The sequence below is a fragment of the Lepidothrix coronata genome, unplaced genomic scaffold, assembly GCF_001604755.1.
Source record: "Lepidothrix coronata isolate B3197 unplaced genomic scaffold, Lepidothrix_coronata-1.0 Scaffold29, whole genome shotgun sequence".
Lineage (NCBI taxonomy): Eukaryota > Metazoa > Chordata > Aves > Passeriformes > Pipridae > Lepidothrix > Lepidothrix coronata.
The window spans coordinates 3,419,491-3,438,869 of record NW_016690209.1 but is presented as its reverse complement, the minus strand read 5'-3'; the positions used below and the strand labels follow the sequence as shown (position 1 = coordinate 3,438,869).

Here is a 19,379-nt window from a genome sequence, read left to right as displayed (position 1 = left end):
GAGAGCAAATCAGGACGGCAGCCTGTCCTGAGCACAGCAGGAATGGAGCTAGGCATTTTCCCTAAACATTTATTGAACTTGCACATCTTGATAGCCTTGTGTCTCTCAGCAAACTGACTGTACTTCACTTCCCCATTAATGGAAGAAAGCAAGTCTGACAGAAGTGTAAAACACTGGGTTTTGTCTGCAGTGGCTGCCTGTTACTGTGGATACAGAGAAGTGCAAGTGGTTGAGTTGCTGTGGTTTTAATTATAGTGGACATTAGCTGATAAATGTGAAGTGATGGTCTGGATGCTCCTATCCCATTGCTACTACAAAGTGCAGCCAGTTTATTTTCCAGCCACAGAGGGCTGGAAGTATCACAGTTGCAGTTGTTTTGCTCAGGTGATGAGTTGTAGTGCACTGCCACACTAACTCAGTAGCCTGCTAATACCTCAAGGACTTCTTCATACAGCAGGAACTGCAACTTGATTGTATTTCTGGTAAAACTGTAAAGAGAAAACTGCTCCCTGAACTGTGTTTCTTTTTTAAATAGCAGTTGAAATGAAGTCATCTGAAGTATTCTCACCAGGCCAAAGAATGGACCGAAGCATCCCAGCTGATGACAATATCTTGTCTTCCCAAGACTTCACTGAGGACAACATCAATGGGCAATTGTATAGGTATGATTTATCCAGAGGATATCTAGAACTATAAGAGGAGTCTGATGGGTTTTACCAGCTAATTCCATGCTGCTGTAAAGACAATCTGTGAAGTCATTTGATGTATGATGTAGTCTGGCCTGAGACAGCTGTGGTGGCGCTTGCCAAACAAAATACCCTTAGCTGTGCCAGAGGCAGCTGTTCAATTTCGAAGCATCTGGTTCAGAATGAGAGAAATCTCAAGCAAGACATTATTAATGAACTTCACATGCGTGCTCAACGCAGTCTTCTGCAAATAAAACTTCCTGATTGCTTCCTTAGATGACTTGACTCTAGCCCATGAAAAATCATTTATTAAAGAAATAGGTAGGACTGTGGGAACAGGGCAGGAATTAACTTGCTGAAGGAAGAAAAATGAAGCATTTAAAGTGGGTTCAGGGTGTTTAAACACTCTGAGTTGCTAGCACTGCTGACCAGAGTCTCTGATTTATCCTCTAGATGGATATAGCAAAGGAGGCAATATTATGAGGTCACCCAGCAATGAGATTCAACTCTTCCTTGAAATTATTCCTGTTAAATGAAAGGTCTTGCTCTCCTTATCCTGCTGGTACCTTGAGCCCTCTGTGAAGCCTTTGTCATGTGTACAACTGTGATGTTATATATTGGATGAGAACTAGGAATTCATTAGCAATTGGACCAAGGTTTACCAAAGTTTTCAGGGCCTGCATGTGTCCTTCAGACATTAACAGCTTTTTCCTATAGCGAATTTGATTGGGCCAAGTTTTAAACAGTAAGTGTAGAGAAATTTTAAAAGCAAGTACATTCCAGGACTAAATCACAGAACGGGTGGAGATGTGTTAAAGGAAAGGTTTTACTAGCTCTTTATGGACCTGATTTTTCAGAGGTCTTGATGATTTGTGTCACTTAAAGCTCTAGCACTTCTGAGTGCTCTCTGCCTATAATTTTGTTTCCTTCAGGTCTACAGATGCCTGTGTGTGGTTTTGGGATTTTTTAGGTGGTTGGTGTGGTTTTGATTGTTTGGCTGGGAGGTTTTTTCCCAATTGAGATTTTTCCATGCTGAGATCTGAGAAATTACATATTGTCAACAAATTATCACTGGTTTCGGCTGAAGTACTTAGTAGTCATACCTCTGTCCCATCATTACTGGTTTTATTTCTGTTCTCCATTGTAACAGTAGCTGAGCACGTCATAGAAAGAGACCATGAAAAGTTTATGGCCAAATTGCTTCCTTTGTGATGGAGAGAGAGATTATTTTTCAGGCTTTGGCTTGCAAAAAACAAGTCAAATTGGCAGCATCTTGCCCCCCACTTTAGTGAGGTGACTTGCTTCTCTACAGTCATAACCTGTTATTAAAAAGGCATGTCCCCGGTGATCTTTAATTTTTCTTCATAAATGTATGTCTAAATCTCAGTCATGGATGGACTTGATAGAACTGAAAGCACAGGTGCAGTATCCTGCAGAGGGAGATAATATCTTTTCACCTAGTACTTCCTTAGAATTCCTACAGTAAATTGTATTTCCAAATGCAGCCTCGAGTTACGGATATGGGAATGTAGCCATTCACACAGTCCAAGCCAACACAGGGTTTTCTATGTCAAGGGTCTTTTGTTAATGTGTTGATGTTGCAATAGCTAGACCTGCCTTTTCATTCTTTCACTCTTGTTTAATTTGTTTGCATAACAAACAGAACTAGTAAATCACTGCTTTGCTCATGGTTTTGTCCACTGTAAGAAATGTCTCCTTCCTAGAGGCAAATACCTGTTAGGTAAATACCAAGACCTTCCTAGAGAGGTATTTATGAGAAAAGGAGGACTGAGTTGGAGTGGGGAAACAGAAACTGCTCTTTCCCCTCTTACTTACCAGTATAAATTGGGAATTTAACTGCACAGAGATAAGTGAAATTCAACAAAATCAGTCTGAGAGAAGAATGAGACTCTGGCAGTGACATTTCTGTTGCAGTTGTTTAATTTCCACAGGAAGAAATGATTATTCCATGATTATGTCAGATTGGCAGCTGCCCTGGCATTGCTATTCCCTCCCTGTTGCATTTTGATCATGTAAGAATATAGCACTATTGTGGTTTTTAGCCAGTCAAGGATAAATTTATAGTGGACTTGAGTTTACAGTTGTGACTGATTGAAAAAGCACTTTTTTTAATTGTGACTGGGTCCGGTATTATCATAATAAAGATCTTAAACTGCAGGGCCTTCCTAGATCTGTATTGGCTTTGCTTTTCTGATGATCTGGCAAAATTGGTCAAAAGTCCAAGTGTATTCTTGGAGAAAATGGTCTAATTCACCTTTGTGTGTTCCTGTCTCATCTCCTAATTGTTGAATTAGGAAAGAAACCCCTAATTTGTGGCTCAAAAACTGCTTTGAGGCTGTTGAATCTCCCTTTTTTATCTACCTAAGAATATCATAGCACACATAAGATTATCATGAAGAGCACAAGGGAATTGAAAAACCAATTCAGTTGAATTAGCTCACTTTACCGAAGTGAGTAAAATGACAAAAAAGCAATAACAATGAGACTGTTTTATGGAGAGAAAGATATTTAAATATTTCTGTGGTCCACGCCTTGGAGTTCTATGTAGACGATTTTACTTTTTTGAGTTTGTTTTGCTAGTATGTTTCTGCTGCCATCTGCCACCTCTTCCTTTGAAGTGAGACAAGTGTTAACACTGATAATACTCGTAGGTAGAGGGCTGCAGAGATGGTTCTTAGCAGAGCAGTTGTTATCGTATACAAATGCAAAATACAGGCAGTAATGCTATTTAAAATACAAAAGGAACACTTGCTCAAATCTCCCTGCAAGGTGAAGCGGGGCTGTGGAAGGGCTAATCAGCACTGACTCAGCAGCATTCCCAGGGGAGGAGGAGAGATTAAATATCTTGAAAATCCTCCTAATCACCCTTTCTGATTGTCACAAAGGGTTCTTTTGGTGGAGATAGTAACACGGAGACATTCCATTTTACTCACTGCTCTTTGGATGGCACCTTTTTGGATCTCGTTTGACTCTTTCATTACCTTTTTTAAATATGATGAGCTTTTTCATGTAACTATTAGTTCAGTTCAACTTTTTCTCGTTTTAAGAGAAAATCGAATCACTACTGCAAACATTAATATAGATTCAGAATTATTTTAGAGCCTTGCTATTTCCTGGTAGCCTCTATTTTTGTACCTGGGAAAGAATACATTCTGGGAGCAAGGAAGAACGGTGTATCCTCACACATTATTGACTAAATTTTGAAGAATGGTATTCTTGCAGCACATGCAGACTGTGAAATAGCAGCAGATGTTTTATGTTCTCAGTGTGAACAAGGAACCTGTGTGCTTAGGGAATTTATTTTATAGATGCCATCACAGCTTTTTGCTCTTTTGACAAAGCCTTCAGGGAGTTCTACAGATCTTATCTCAGCCAGGAGCCAGGGAGGCTGCCTGTGTCTACCAAAACTGTGACCTATACCTGGCAGAAATTATGGTGTCTGTGCCCTAAAAGGATGTGTTCCTATGCTGTAGCATATCTGTGTATTTTTTCCACCTCAGAATGAGTCACTGAATGTGATAAATACAATGGAAAACAGGCTAAAGATCAATTACTGATTTGCAGGGAGCTTAACTGAACCTGTTCAATCCTGTTGTGCAAAGAATGAGGTTTGAGTAGTATAGAGAGGTCAGCAGAGCCAGGTTAGAGGCTGCACAGTGAGTACATATCCCAGGGCAGTACCTGTGGTGCCATGTTCTTCTCCATTTGCAGTCTCCCTGAATTTTGAGCAGCCTGTCATGCTGTCACAGCACAGCATGTACTGCAGGTTTCACTTGGTTGCAGACTTACTATGCATACATATTTCTCCATGCATTGCTAACCCTTTCCATCTCCTCCTACAGCGAGTTTCCCTCAGCCTTCACCAGCAAACCTAAGATCCCTCGCACCCCGGAAGGGCAGAGTACCAGCCCTAGAAAGGGAAAGGTCCCAGCCATTGCCCCCCAGTTCTCTCAGTCTGGACCCCAACAAACAAGCCGTCCCAGCTCCTCAGGATCATCCACAAGGAGCAGACAGAGTAAGTGGAAAAAGTCATCATTCTATTTGTCATTCCTTGGGGTGGGAAAGGAGGGAGCACTGTAGAAACTGGTTAGGAATGAGGTCGTAGGCTACTAATGTGCCAGGAGTATATGACATTGTACTTGTCGTCTGCAGGATGTACAACCATGTAATTACACCCTGTTGAACGCTGCTCTTATTTCCAGGCTGTCATGTGAGCAGTTACAAGACATGCTTTTTCTTGTCTCTGGGTGGAGAAAAGTGGCCCAAATTCTCAGAAGTTTTTTTGGAAGTTTCTGGTCTCAGATTAGACTTTCTCTAGGTGTCATCAAACTTTTTCTTTAGACACTTGTTCACTCCGCTGTGTAACTTGTTTAACGTTCTTGAATTTGGATCCCTGGGTGTGTCTACACTGCAACTGAATGTAGACCAGAGTCAGGCAGTTCAGAAGGTGGGCTCAGGGCAGCCTGGTGAGCAGAGAGCCAAACAAAGTGTGCTGCTTGTAGCAGTCACCATTCTTCTGGAGGCTTGTACTTCAGAACCACATGGCTGTGTTGTGGCCTGAAAAAGTTTAAGCAGTACTAGTCTGCAGGTGCTTCAAAAGAGAGGAGGGCTTTCATTTGAGGTTGGAGGAAAAGGATGGACGCTTCCTTTAAGCCAGGCAACACAAGCCCAATAAAGTGGAAATGTTGATCTTGAATACTCACACATCACTAAACACGTGGTGTGTTAGCTGTGGAGGTGTTTTGGGATGGAGAGGGAAGAAAGATGCATTCTTCAGTAATTAATAAGCTTTTTCCCAGGAGTGTGGATAGGACTAGCTGGGTTCAAATACACCTGGGTCTCCACCATCAGTGAAAATGGCAGGAGCGATGTATATCCGTGTTTCAAATGCATTGTAACAAGTTCAGTGATGATTATTTTATCACAATGTAACATCAATTCTGTTCTTTAACTGTAACTGTTACCTTGAAACATTTCACAAAAACATAATAACTAATACCTTCCCAAGAAATTTTAGGTATGTACATATGGTTAGCTCCTCATTACTAATATGGAAAATGAAACTAAGAGATTTGAAATAACCTAATAAATCAGTAACTGGGCTGGAAAGAGCATCCTAAATCTTCTGTGTTTCTCACTCTTTTGTCATTCCACACAGTTGCATGTGCAGGGAAATAGTGTGATTTTATTCAGGCAGTACAGGTGTCGCAATGGAAGGGAATGTCCTTGGTGGTGGAAGGAGGTTTTGACCTAGACATTACTTGCTTGAACATTCCTGTGCTGAGGTAATACTGCCGGCTCTTTCGGCTTAACCTTTGCTGCATGTGCCCCATGTTTCACCTCTGGCATCAGTGCTTTCTGTTTCCTGTGACAGCAGCACTGTTCTGCCCTGACTGGCTGTGGTGTAACACCCAAGAGTCTGTCTCTGGTTCCTGTTTCGGTTCATTCCCAAAAGCATTAGCCCGTTGAAAAGAAGCCCTGATGAAGAAAGGAAAAGCACTGTGTGTGTGTGTCTGTGTGTGTGCACACAAAAACTCCTCCGCATATTCTAGTTTCTCCAGGGCAGCTTTACATTCCTGGGTGTGTGTGTCCTAGGAAATATGTGACATATACATCTTGGTTCTGGAGCAAGATCCTTTTCCAGTGGCACAGTGCATAACATATTTTATTTTCAAATTGCATTAAAGTAGGTCACTTGGGTTTCTCTGTGGATTCAGTATATGTGATTTGTTAGTCCAGACTCTTGAGCTCTTCTAACTTTTATTGGGTAGGATATGTCTTACAATATTCCTCTTCTTCATCTGTGCATCCCAAAGCTGAACGTATAGCAGGCATCCCAACTTGCTATGTGTCCATTTACCTTTTCTCCAGATTTTTATCTTGGGATTCCAGGTTATCATTTTCTATCTGTCCACATGTGCCATGAGACAGACTTAGCATCAGCACTGATGCTAATTGAATGTTAAAATCTTCCTGCTAAAAATAGCAAAGAAATTATTTTGCAAACAAGTCATCTTCCATTCACTCTGTGTACATGTATCCAGCCTTGTTGTCTGCTGTCACAGAACACCTGTTAGTTCTTGTCCATCCTGCTGGGGCTTTCACACAGATGTTTGTGGTTGGGAAAAGTGAGATGAAGGTTATGAGAACCAGATTTTTAAAGGACTAAAAAGGGCCTTTAAGCTCCTGTGTTAAAACTTGAGGTTTTCAAAGGTGATTCTCAGCTGTTACTTAAAGGTGCAGGCAAGGTGAGCCCCTAATGTTTCCCTAGTAAAGCTCTATGCTACTGCTCCTTTAATTTCCTGGTTGACTCATCTGTAAATCCAAAATGGTATCAAATGCACAGATATCAGCAATCAGTAGATTTCAGCAGTTGCTGCCTCCATTTGCCTGCTGCATAGGTACATAGGTTTTTACATATCAAGAGACTCTGTTCCAGTGGAAGACTATCTTTAGTTTGTGGATTTTTTGGTATTTCTGGAGAAATGCAGGTTTTTACAGATGACAGACATGATGAGAAAAAGATGAGTTTCTGATTGTACTTGCTGTGCTCACTTATTTTAGAGGCACATTTTTAGCTTGATTTTAATATTTATTATAGGTGTATTTTCTGGAAACAAGTTGATTTTATATAAACCTAGCTGAACTAGCTGGACTGCTCCTCTTGGAGCATGGAGTGTGCGGAATGCCTGAGGAATGCAGAGGAAGCACAGGTACTTAGTTCAGCTACAGGCCTGGGGCTGGATTCCTGCCTGAGTTGCAGCCAGCTGCTGTTAGCTGAGCTCTAAAACTGTACCTTAAAGCAAAACCCAAGCTCCTCCAAATAAAACCAACCATGCTGAGACCCACCGTGATTTCCACTTCGTAGCTGGCACAGGGATGGCACTGGCAGCATGACTGGAACATAGAGTTCCAGAGGGAACAAAGGGACCTCCAAATTTAGACCTTTTCAACTGTGCTCCATGTGGACATGGTTGAATGGTTTAATCTACCCTGTTCCTTATTCTGCATCTATTCCAGGCAACCCTTCATGGGCATGCTGAAGCTGTTTGCAGTGTACCAAGTTCTGTCTAGGGCACATTGGAGCTAGGGCAGTACAAAACTCTCTACCAGAAGAATGAGGAATGTTTTTTGTCGGGAGTGCGACTGGGCCCTGGTGACTCCTTTTCAGTTCTTTCTGTGTCCCTAGACAAGGGGTTGCCATAAATATGTTCTGCATTTTTAAGTTGCAGCACTGGGAGATAAAGTGCCTTTCTGCATGTTTTTTGTGATGTTTGTGTCCCTGTACAGGTCGCACAAGTGTTGCCCTCAGGCAGCTCCTATCTTGTAATAAATCCTGCTTTCAGCTGACAGACTCTTTCTTGCTGTTTTTCTGCAGGCAGCCAGTCCTACAGGAAGTGAGAACAGTTCCTTTCCTCGAGAATCACCTGTCACATTGTTGAAGGACAGAGCCAGCTTCCTGTAATGAGCTTTACTGGTGACCTACGGAGCAGAGTGATGTCGTTGACACCACATGGCATTCGCCTCGCACGGTGATTCCGGGATTATCTGATGGGATGCGTCTGTTGTGGTCTCTAAAGCTGGCTAAGACAAGGGCCTTGTTATTACAATTCAAGGTCTCAGCAGCAGCCCAGGGCTGATATGGGACATGGATATAGTCCCCGTTCCTCTGATAGTTTACTCTAAAGTGACATTGCCACCTTGAGAAGAAACTCTTGCTCTCTGCCTTCTGTGTCAGAGTAAATGGCCCTTGGAGACAGTATGTAGGGAGACAGCAGAGGAGTCTGACCAAACAACTGTCTTTTTAACATATTGTTTGCTGAACCAGCCTGTCACTTGCTGTTTTTTAAATTATGCCTTTGTGAATGGGTTGGGAGATATCTGTGTTCAAAGGATCTGCATTAGGAGGGACAGTGTACAGAGCCTTTACTGCCTGTAGCAGTGGTGTGGGGTGAGATCTGTTTGGCCTCCAGAGACTGGAGTAGTCTCTGAAGTAGTACATCAGCTTCTGGTTGACCTGTAGCAGATGAAAAACACTGTGACAGTGTCCAAGGCAGCATCCATGTTCATCTCTGAGGATCTGATCAGCAGCTTTAACTGCAGCAATTACTCCTATTCCTTCGTTCTACATTTTTTCTTAATTCTACTGTAACACATTTGTGGAATGAATAATCCAGAATAATCCATTTTTTCCACTGGAACGAAGAGCTTTGCTTCTTCACAGAAGAAACCATGAGAATGTGAACAGATCAGAAGCAACTTTCTCTTTACATGTGACTGTGGTCAATCTTCTTTGGTCTTTGTTGGGGGTTTTTTATGTTCTTTACTTCAGAGCAATGTCTGGTTTTCTCTTCATGGAATTTGTGCTGGTCTTTGGTGAATATGAAGTGCTGGCTAGGCAAGAGAGATCAGGAAGCCCTCCACCAAATAAAAACCACAGCAGTTAGTTCTGCCAGTGGATTACAAAGCTAGTGCTCTTTGTTTTTCTTTCTCTCAAAAGTAACAGTGACCAGGAAACACTAAGTCTTCACTAAAGGTTGGATTTTCAGTAACATCCCCTCATGTGACAGCTGTTAGGACACATAAATGCAGTTTACATTGGAACTTGGCTGCTGCTGAGGCAGAGATGTACAAAAAGGAGGCAGACTTCAAAAACAAATGCTTTAACCGGTATTAAAAGGGGGAAGGTAAGGATTTGGTTTTGGAGTTTCACCTTGAGAAACAAACACAGCCTGAAAGGTAAAGCAACTCCCGCAGTGACACTGCCTTCCCCTGCAGTGAGGAGTTGTTAAGCCACTGGTCGTTTCCATAGGACCAGAAGAAAGCTTTGTGCTTCTGCCGAGGTCTTGAATTGTGCCTCTTGGTGTGTTGTGGCAACTGAAGAGCCAAGGCCACTGATGTAGTTGCCATGAGACCCACTGAGTTCAGTGATGCAGTGTCAGATGTTTGCAGAAAGGACTCCCACACACAGGTTCAGGAAACCCCTTTGGATAATAGACTTTAAATTGGAATTGGGACGTTTTGTAGGATAAGACACCCTCTAACTTAAAATCTGGTCAAATTCATGTGGGAGTTACAATTTACTACTCAGTACCTTCAGGGTGTCTGCAGACCTAACACGAAGCAGGCAGAGCACGGGTGTTGCTTTAACTCCCAAACTACCTAGGACATGAAGTGACTAGAGACACTGGATAGCCCCCATCACATTGATCCCCATGTTAGACAAAGAAATCACAGAAAATCGCTGACCTGTGCTTAGATCCATCTGCCTCCTCTCAGAGCTGATCAACACCATTAATGGGAAAATGTCCTCTGGTTCACAAAAGGGCAGTAGTGGAAAAGCCATAAAAGCTCACCTTGTGGTTTTCCAGGATAGGCAGCTTTTCTCTTTCCTCTGAAATTCAGAGGTTTTTCCATCATGTGGTATCAATGGCCAGGCTGTTAACACTGAAGTGCTAAGCACATTCATTTGCATACACGGATAACACAGAATGCTCCAGCAGTGAATTTTATTTATTTTACAGCAGTGCTGAGTTTCATATTGGAGCAGATCTGATTCTCTGATGTGGAGAGCAGCTTTTGAAAAGTGTTGAGTACAGACTATTTTTTTTTTTTGGGGGTGGGGGAAGCAACAACCTCAAAACCTCACTGATTTTATAATGAATTGAGATCAAAATGTTATCACTCCTTTCCAGTCACCTGAGGGTGGTTGGTAGGTATGGCTACAACTGCTCCAGCAGATTTGTGAAAAACCAAAATGCATCTTGCTGAATTGGACTGAAAGGAACAAGCTGAAGTACGTGTGCTTGTGTGTTTCTTACTCAGGCCTGTTGCAATGCAGAACTGTATATGTATATGTTTCCATGTTCAACTCTTATATGTTTTGGCGTGTGAGTATGGAGTTTGAAAACAGAGAGTATTTTTTATATTAATGCATGAGAGACTTCATTTTCCAAATGCCTGAGAGAAACTGTGGATATGCTTAGAAATAATTATCAGCTGAGCATTAATTTGAGAGGCCAAGGAAATAACATGTCCTCCTTTCCCTGTCTTATTCACAAAAAGCCCCTGTGATGCCAGAAGGAAGGTTTGAAGCTAATGAAAAATGTCAGTTCTGCCTTTGTTCGTAGGACTCCACTGTTCAGGGGGGAGAGGACCCCGAATGCAGGTCAGTAGCACACACATAGCAAATTCAGCACCTCACTAAACAGTTGTTGAGTGTCTTTTGTATAAGCCACATAGAGGCTGCTGCCAGATTCAACACCCCTCTGGTAAATTCATAACAGGAGCAGTGGAAATTGCTGCCTCAACGGGAGGGTGTGATTGCACTTTGGCTGTGAATTCGATTACAAAAAGCAAGTACAGTTATTGCATAGGACACACAGATCTGCAGGTGAAGTTTTTCTGGGACCAAAGTTCTGTGTGGTGCTACCATGCCTTTTGGATGTAACTTCTGTATATTGTGTAATTATATTTATGGACAGTGTTATTTGAGACAAACTGTGTAGGTATATATAGGTTTGCATAGAACCATCGTTCTGTACAAATGCTTTAAAATTATCTGTCAGTGACTAGATAAAAATGCTTCTAAAGGGACTTTTTTTCCCCCTTCTTTCTCTTTCTGACATGTTTGTTTTTTGGGGTTCATGAACTTCCACTGTGTGCATTTCTTTACATTTCACTCTGGTTTATTATTGACAAATTCTGTCTCCAACAGTTTTATCTCCATCTAAGTGGAAAATACAGCTCCCTTCTGTACAGCCTGGCCTGCCTCTGCAGAGGTAGCGTTGTTCACTCAGAAGTGTTGCAAAGCAGGTGTGAGCCACTCATTGTTCGTGGTCTCTCATGAGGAGAGCCCAGGCATGTGGGATGCCACCAGCGACATTGGTTTGGTGTCAGAAGTATTATTTGTTGTATGATTTAAGTGTGTAGGGAAAGACAAGCAAGGAAGTTCTCTGAAAGGGAAAATATTGCTGTGATGGGGAGGGACAGTGGTTGCTTGGTTTGGCTTTGAGTTGGTTCCTTTAAACAAAGTTTGTCTAGTCTTTATAAATCATGGTGGAGATTGCAGTGTAGAGATAAAAAGCACTGCGTTATGTTCGTGCACGTCTTTGAGTAGTGGTAGCAGACAAGCGAACAGGCTGCCTTGCTCCCGGGTCATTAAGTACATCTAGGCTTGCCTTTTAGCTTGGGGCTTGAATTAGTCTTTGAGACACAGCTTCTTGGCAGTTTGGGCCGTGCTCACGCTTGCAGTCTGGCTCAACATTGGAACAAGCCCTTTCCCAAGAAAGGAAATGCTGGAGTTGCACCTTGCTCAGTGTAATCTAAGGAAGGAGTGTGTGAGCCCTGCCAGGCACCCTGGCTGTGCAGTGTGGCCCACCAAGCTTGAGGAGGTGTGTGGGCACGGCCAGCAAAGAGGGGATAGATGGAGCCTTGCAAACTTCCACTGACCCTGTGGGAACTGAGTACCAAAATACTCTGTGACTGAGCCATATGGGCTTCTCCAGGCTGTGCTGCACTTTCCCAACCTCAGCTATTCATAGAAGTTGTAAAAGCAGTGGGACTCCTAATGAAGGGTGAGAAACAGCAAGATGTTGCAAGACAAACAAAACAGACTAAGACCAGACCGTTCTGGCCAAGCTGTGTGGGAATCTGCTGCTAATAGATTTTAAAAAGAAACCAACTTCTAGGTGCAGAAGATAGAACTTTGCCCTACTGCATTATCAGACCAGTAATTCTTCTACCCTGGCATGTTGTCAGTGGTTGGGATCTGATGTTTCAAAGCAAGTTTCTTCCCATCTCTGGGCTGCTTTCTGCCCTGCAGTGGAAGGGCATTGTATTCAGTTACAGGATCATGATCCAAATTTCCGCATTTTGAGGACCTGGTGCTCTCTGAACAACAGGCTCAGTGGCACACTCTGGGACATCTAATAACTTTCTGGAATGTGTCCTCCTTTTAGTACAAGTTCTCTCAGCAGTGCTTGGCATATGGTCCAAGTTTCCAAGAAAGTAGGGCAGTAATTTGTTGCAGTGAAAGTGAGAATCCTTCAAATAAGCAGGAAGAAATCCAGGTGACAGCTTTAGTGCTTTGTTCTTATCTTCTTCAAATATGGGAAATGCTGTTCTGATATAATTCTAAGTCAACAGATCTAGGGAATGTCAGTTGTTTTGTTCACTCTCAGTGACCTGGCACCGTATTTAATTTAAAAAATTATTTCCAATATGCCTTGCTGGTTTTCAACTTAAAATGTCTTTAAAGTGTTACTTCATCATATTTGTTTTTCTTTTAATAATGCTCAGAGCTAATTCTGTTAAGTAAGCAAGTAAACAGGACAAATAAAAATTAGTGGATACTTGAAACCATAAGGTTTGTGCTGTAGATGTTTAAGGTGCCTTTTATATTGAGTTGTAGCTGACAGCTTCGAATGCTGAGGCCATTTGCAAATCAGACCACTTGCTGAGGGATTTCAGGAGTCGAGGACACCTCCCTCTACTGATCTCAAGGAAAAATTCTCGCCCTTGTAGATCCAGATTTCATTACAGGAACATAGTCCTCCTCCTCTGAAGAGTGAAAAAGTTGAGCTAGCATGAGGATGGGATGTAAGTGCTGGAAATAGCAGCTCTGTGCCAAGTGATACAGCTCCTCCTTTGGTGTGCCATGTGCCGGTCTGACTGCCCTCGCCATTGTCTGGATCCGGTTGACTGTTGGCAGAGGTTGAATGCTTCCTGAGAACAAATCACTGTATTGTTCGTGTGTGCTCATGCACTGCCTTTTGGGAGCGTGGTTCATGCTGGTATCAAGAAGCAGAACCATTAGCACCAAATGAATTCTTTGTCAAGCAGGATGTCTCTCTGAAAATTTTACCCTTTTCTCCAAGTGCTTTCCCCCTGGTCTGAATTTGCAGTATCCTACTGGACTGGCTCTTCTGAAGCAGGTGACTTTTTTTTGTTAACTCGGCTGATCGTGGCCTGTCATGATTTTCCATGAAACTGGCTCCTTTCTATTTCTTCCTCATCCAAGTGAGCAGCTGGGAAATGAAACACAGCAGCTCTGGCACTTGAGGAATACAGTTGTTTCGATCAAACCCCTTCCATCCTCAAGGCCTGTGGAAACTGGGCTGTTTGAAACAGCCAAAATTTCCACCCTGTCTAACCATACCAAAAGCTCCATGCCAGGGAGTTCCTAGTCATGAGCCACCACCTCAGGGAATGATCCACTGGCAGAGTACAACAGCAGTTCTTGAGGGTCCCATCACTCCATGCCCCAGCAATACTGGCTGCAGCAGCCACCACTGTCCTGTTTCTGCCCAGATCCAGGGACTGGGTCTGTCCAGAGCACCTGCACCAGTGTAGCCGCACTGCAACTGGGCCAAATCATGAATTATGAGCCATCACAACTGGTCTCATGGCTCATAGTCAACCTCAGTGCTTATGTGAGGCCATGAGGAGCGTGGCCCACAACTAAGGCTTTTAGGCCTGTACACAGTAACACCAAGAAGGATTGGGCTTGCTTCTCCCAAAATTTAGAAATTAGTACCTGGAGCTGGCCTGACATTTAGTGTCATCATCTCACTCAAATTCAGGACCTGGCTATTGCAGAGGATGGTTTCCCATTTTGTTTTCCACATAGATGAAAAACTTTGAGTGGCTAAATGGCTCTTTCCCATATTGTAGGTTAAAACTTCAGTGTGCTTTGGGCAGGGGCAAGAAGAGGCATTATAAGGCTCTTTCTCTCTAACCCTTGTTATCCTGTGACTCTGAAGATGCAGGTGGTGAGGGTGCAGGTTTTCACAAAGCTGTGCTGAGAGTTACAGAAAGGTGGGTCTGAACCACTGTGAATTTCCACAAATCTTGTTGGGGCTCCCAAGGTTCTCTGAAACCACCTTTACAACAACTAAAGCAGAAGCCAGTGTCAGCAGTTGTGTGTCACTGCCCAAGTAACCCAGAAATGGCAGCAGTGACAACCGATTTCATCTCAAATCTTAGCGGGTGACTTGGCTCCTGGGTCATGGCCATGCACAGGGCAGAGACCAAGGCTTTTTAACCATAATCAATCCAGTGATCTTACACCTTTCTGGTGACAGTAACACATTTGTGTCTGTAGAGTCCAATCTGAAAAAGATATTTCCTTGATCTACATCTCATTATTTTCATTATTCATTGCTAGTGAAAAGGAAATATGTCCTGTATTTCCACCCAGTCAAGCTTCCCCTGAGCAGCTGTCAGGAGGCAGATAGTTTTCTCCTCACTGGCAGCAGGGGATGGTTTGAACCTTTGTGCAAAGCTGGTAAGTTTTGTTCAGGTGCCTAAAGTAAGTTTCAGAAGGAATCTCAGCACATGCATAAAAATCTGTCCTTTTATCCTGCAGCAGTGGCCTCTCTGAAGAAAGTCCTTGTAGTTTCCTGTCTCTGCTTCCTTCCGTTGCTCTAACTTTTTGTTTTGTTTGGAGGGGGATTTGCCTTATTTTTCCCTGCAATGGGAATTGTTCCGTATGGCTGGATCGTGTTCATGCATTACAGAGGAAAAGGGAGGCTTTGAAAGGTGCTTGTCCCAGGCTGGAGCTCTTTGAAAACTGGCTGGATGTTTGGTTCTTGCTGGTTGTAGCCCCTTCCTTTCACCTGAACCACAGCCTCTTCCTGCAGCACAGACCTGATCCCAAAGAGATCTCAAATGAGAGTATTATGGTAATCTCTGGTATTATACAGGAATCTCCTTCCTTCTGCGCTGGGACTGATTAAAATCTCTCATTACCTTTTGACGTCAGTACTGTACACAAAACCATTTCCTAGTGAGAACAGTTCAGTGCAACTCAGCCCTGAAGTGTTACCTGTCCAGGGTTGAGACTTCTGGGCTTCATCAGACACCTCTCAAACCATTCATGGGCAATGGGAATGGGACAGTGTGATGCCAGATGAGCTGCCAGAGTCTTTTGCTTCTTTCTCCCAACATGGACAGTTGTGCTGGGCAAAGCAGCGAGTCTCAAGCTGTGTTATCTTCTGCAAAGCTGACTGGTCCTGCAGCTTGGCACGGTTACTGGTGTTACCCACGTGCTGCTTTGAATGACTTTTCTCTGGGCTATGAGTGTGGTTTGTGCCGGGAATACCCTGTCCTTGCTAGGAAATCAGCTCCTGGGGAAATATGTCCTTGCTTAGGCATGCTGGAGATGATGGAGGGGGTGTTATCACCACAGCCTTTAGGGGTGTGTGGTGGGTTAACCCCAGTGGGCAGCTCAGCCCCACACTGCTCTCATTCGCTCCTGCCCAGAGCAATGGGGGAGAGAAGCAGGAGAGAAGCAGAAGGGTAGAAGTGAGAAAACTTGTGGATTAAGATAAAGATAGTTCAATAGGTGGAGTAAAAGCTGTGTGCACCGGCAAAGCAAAATAAAGAATTCATTCACTGCTTCCCACGGGCAGGCAGGAGTTCAGCCATTTCTGGGAGAGCCAGAACAGTTCCTCCATCATGCATAACTGGTGTTTGGGAAGACAACCATCATAACTCCTTCTTTCTCCCAGTTTTTAGTGCTGAGCACTTTGGCACACGGTCTGAGATATCCCTTTGATCAGTTGGGGTCAGCTGTCCCTGCTCTGTCCCCTCCCAGCCTCTTGTGCACCCCCAGCCTGCTCACTGCTGGGGCAGCATGAGAAACAGAACTGGCCTTCATGTTGTGTAAGCAACAGCTAAAATATCCCTGCCTTATCAGCACTGTTTTGGTCCCAAATCCGAAACATAGCACCATACCAGCTACTATAGATAAAATTAGCTCTGCCACAGCCAGGGCAGGTGCAGGTCTGTTCGTCGTGCTTTGCGTGGGACTGGCCATCAGATGTGATGAGTGGAAGCACAGTAAGACTCAGGACAGGCAGAAGCTCCTCTGAGTGCAGCTGGGCACCAGAGGAAGTGGGTGGGTGGCAGTAGCAGGAGGTGTGAGGTGTGAGGAGGCACTGGGCACAGGCCAGTGAGATAGTAGAAACTGGGTTTTCCTGAACACCTGTGGAGAGATCTCAGAGGAGGTGGCATAGAACCCTGAAAGGAGTGAGGGCTGTTTGTCATCTGCTCATCTCCAGTGAGTTCCTGGCAGGCACCTTTAAACCCCCAGTTGGACAGAATGGAGGAGAGCAGTACTGCACTGAGAGGTGAGGTTCCCTTTTCACCAGTTCAGCAAAGGTTCCTGCTACTGCAGCAGCTCTTCCAAGTCAGCCTGAGCTGCTGCAGGCTCCTTTTCAGCCCTAAGGAGCAGAATATCAGTATTTTAATCATGAAGAGCTTTTCTTCTGTGTCTTGTCATGAACTGATGCCATAGATAGAGCTGTAATGGCTCCAAAGGCTGCTGCTGTGCCCGACTTTCTGTGCAGGCATGTGGCTCTGAAATGAAAGGAAGGGGAAAGCAAAGAAGCAAAAAGCTCTGGTTTCCTAAGATAGCACCAGATGGACATGACAGCTGCATTTCAGCCTGGTTTATTACCCAGTGCCATTTGCATGCAGGATTCTGGAGTTTGACCTGTGTGGAGGTGTGTATGTACCAATGGGTTTGTATTAGGCTTAGCCATGGAGAAGGTCATATGATAGTCTTGGTGCAGTAAGGGCTGAATCAATATGAAATTAAGGTTGTTCCTGTAAAGGTAAGAATCAGGAATGGAAACTTAACCACCACACCTACTTTCAGAACTTGCACATCACAAAGAAGTTGAGAAATACCTTTGTGGCTCCAGTGTCCTGTGGTTGTCTGAAATGCAAATGTGATAGTTTAAAAGGGTCTCATTATTTTAACTCCTTCCAGCCTGAGAGAGCTTTGCATCTGCTTCAAGGGAGATGAAGAGATTGCAAGAGACAGAGCAGGGAAGATGTGGGGCTGCCCTGAGCCTTGCTGGGGTGTGAGCAGCTGGGCTGGGTGGCCGCTGGGCAACAGCCAAAAAGATAGATCAAGTTTTAGGGGGAGTCCTGCTTTAATCCTTATTATTTAACCTGAGGGTCCCTTTTCATGTTGGTGGGGGTGACTCTTGTGATCCCTTGGTGTCATCTCATGTGTTCTTGCAGCAGAGTGAAATCACTTGGGCAGGGTGAAAGTGCAAGGGCTGCCCTGGGGGTAGTGAGGGTGGAGATGGGGGAACCAGACCTGCAGTGTTGTGCTTATGGGGCTGTGGCTGGAAATTGTTTGGAGATTTAAAAGGTTAACATGATCAGTACTAGCTTCTGCTTATTATCCTTTCCAGACGCAGTTTGAACTTAACATTTGTGACCCTGAGAGCTAGAAATAGACTGTGTTTGTCAGGACAACTGCCTGTCTTCCCCACTCCTGTGTTTCAGGAGGGAATCTCCTACATACTGTTAGTTTCTCAGTGAAATTGCGAAATTTTTGATCCTGCATCTGCATAAACTTGGCCCGTGCTGTACCCACATCAGCTGAGAGCTGTTACACGGGATCTGGCTTTTCCTCCACATCCATTGAACATTCAACCCACGCCAAAGACTGCACACCCAGCCTCGGTTTTCCTACCGTCCCACCCACAGCTAATGGGGTGCAAAGTACCAGATCAACGCCTCTAATGGGGTACAAAGTACCAGATCAACGCCTCTCCTCCTGCACGTCCCTTTTTCTGTCCCTTTTTCTTGCAGACTGGATTTTGCTTTTTTCCTGCTGCTACCTGAATTTTACTTTTTCCCTGCTGCGTTGCTTTACGCAGGCAGCATCTGGTTGGGTTTCTGTTGCATCAGTGCCTTTGGTGGGTATTACTCAAACAATGTATTCTGCCACAAAGGAGTGGGTTCAAGCAGGTTAGAGCTGCCCAGCCTGGCCGTGCAGGAGTCAGTGACGAATAAAAGCTCCATAAATACCTTCTTCTGCCTCTCCCCTTCCTCCACACATATATCAATTGCTTTTCCAGATTATTGAGAAAAGAATCTCTGTGTTTCCTGGGTGTGAAATGTGTTGGTTCTCCCTTTGCAATCATTGAAGATAATTTTGCTGGCAGCACTGAGGGTTGGCCCAGGGCTCTGCTGTTGGATGGTTGATCCCAAGGCCAGTGGGAGCAGTGGAGATATTTGCCTCAGCCCTGGGAGCAAGTGGCAGGTGCCTCCAGATTGCTCCAGTACGCTGGGACTTACATGGGATGTGGGACCAGCCCAGAATGGAGCTGCCAGCAGGGGCAAGGCTCCTCTCCTTCCCTGTCCACCCCAGCACAACAGTGCCCTGCAGGGCTTCAGTGTGGGAAATGTTCGCTGGCCCTTTCCACACTTCAGCAACACTGGGCCTGGGAAATGTGGTCCCTCTGGGCTGTAGGAATCTCAGGGCTCTGTATATATTTAAACCTTATCCATGAACCATTCCCCTGTGACTGCCACCACCCCCCTTTTGGCATCATAACATCTGGCACAGTTGCCATTGCCCCTGAATGGTGAGTCTCCTCCTACCCATTCACTCTCTGGACTGTGCTGAGGGGTTGATAGGATCCATCCTCCCCACTCCTTAACAAACCCAGGCAATGTTGGAAGGACAACTGGGGAGGAAAGAAGTGGAAAAAGGTTTTGCTGTGCTGTTTCTGCAGCCTAATGTAGCAACACTTGCCATCTACTCCAAGGCAGTTCAGCTCTGTGGGTTGTTCTCACCACGGCATCGTGCAGTATCTGGTGACAAGCCACCTCCTTCCCCTGTGGCTGCTGGTGCTGGTGTCCACA

At 44.3% G+C, this 19,379-nt stretch overlaps 1 protein-coding gene across 4 annotated transcripts in view; it reads left to right on the top strand.

Moving 5' to 3' along the window:
- Window positions 1-9,170, top strand: part of ARMC9 (armadillo repeat containing 9) — a 62,879-nt gene extending 53,709 nt beyond the window's left edge. For 3 of the 4 annotated variants that reach the window (XM_017810810.1, XM_017810811.1, XM_017810808.1), the window contains 3 exons: window positions 536-662; window positions 4,550-4,722; window positions 8,086-9,170. In XM_017810810.1, the coding sequence (XP_017666299.1) occupies window positions 536-662; window positions 4,550-4,722; window positions 8,086-8,108 (323 nt within the window). In that variant the 3' untranslated portion in view covers window positions 8,109-9,170. The remainder of the gene's footprint in view (window positions 1-535; window positions 663-4,549; window positions 4,723-8,085) is intronic. The other variant, XM_017810809.1, reaches the window with a different exon arrangement.
- The last annotated feature ends 10,209 nt before the right edge of the window (window positions 9,171-19,379 follow it).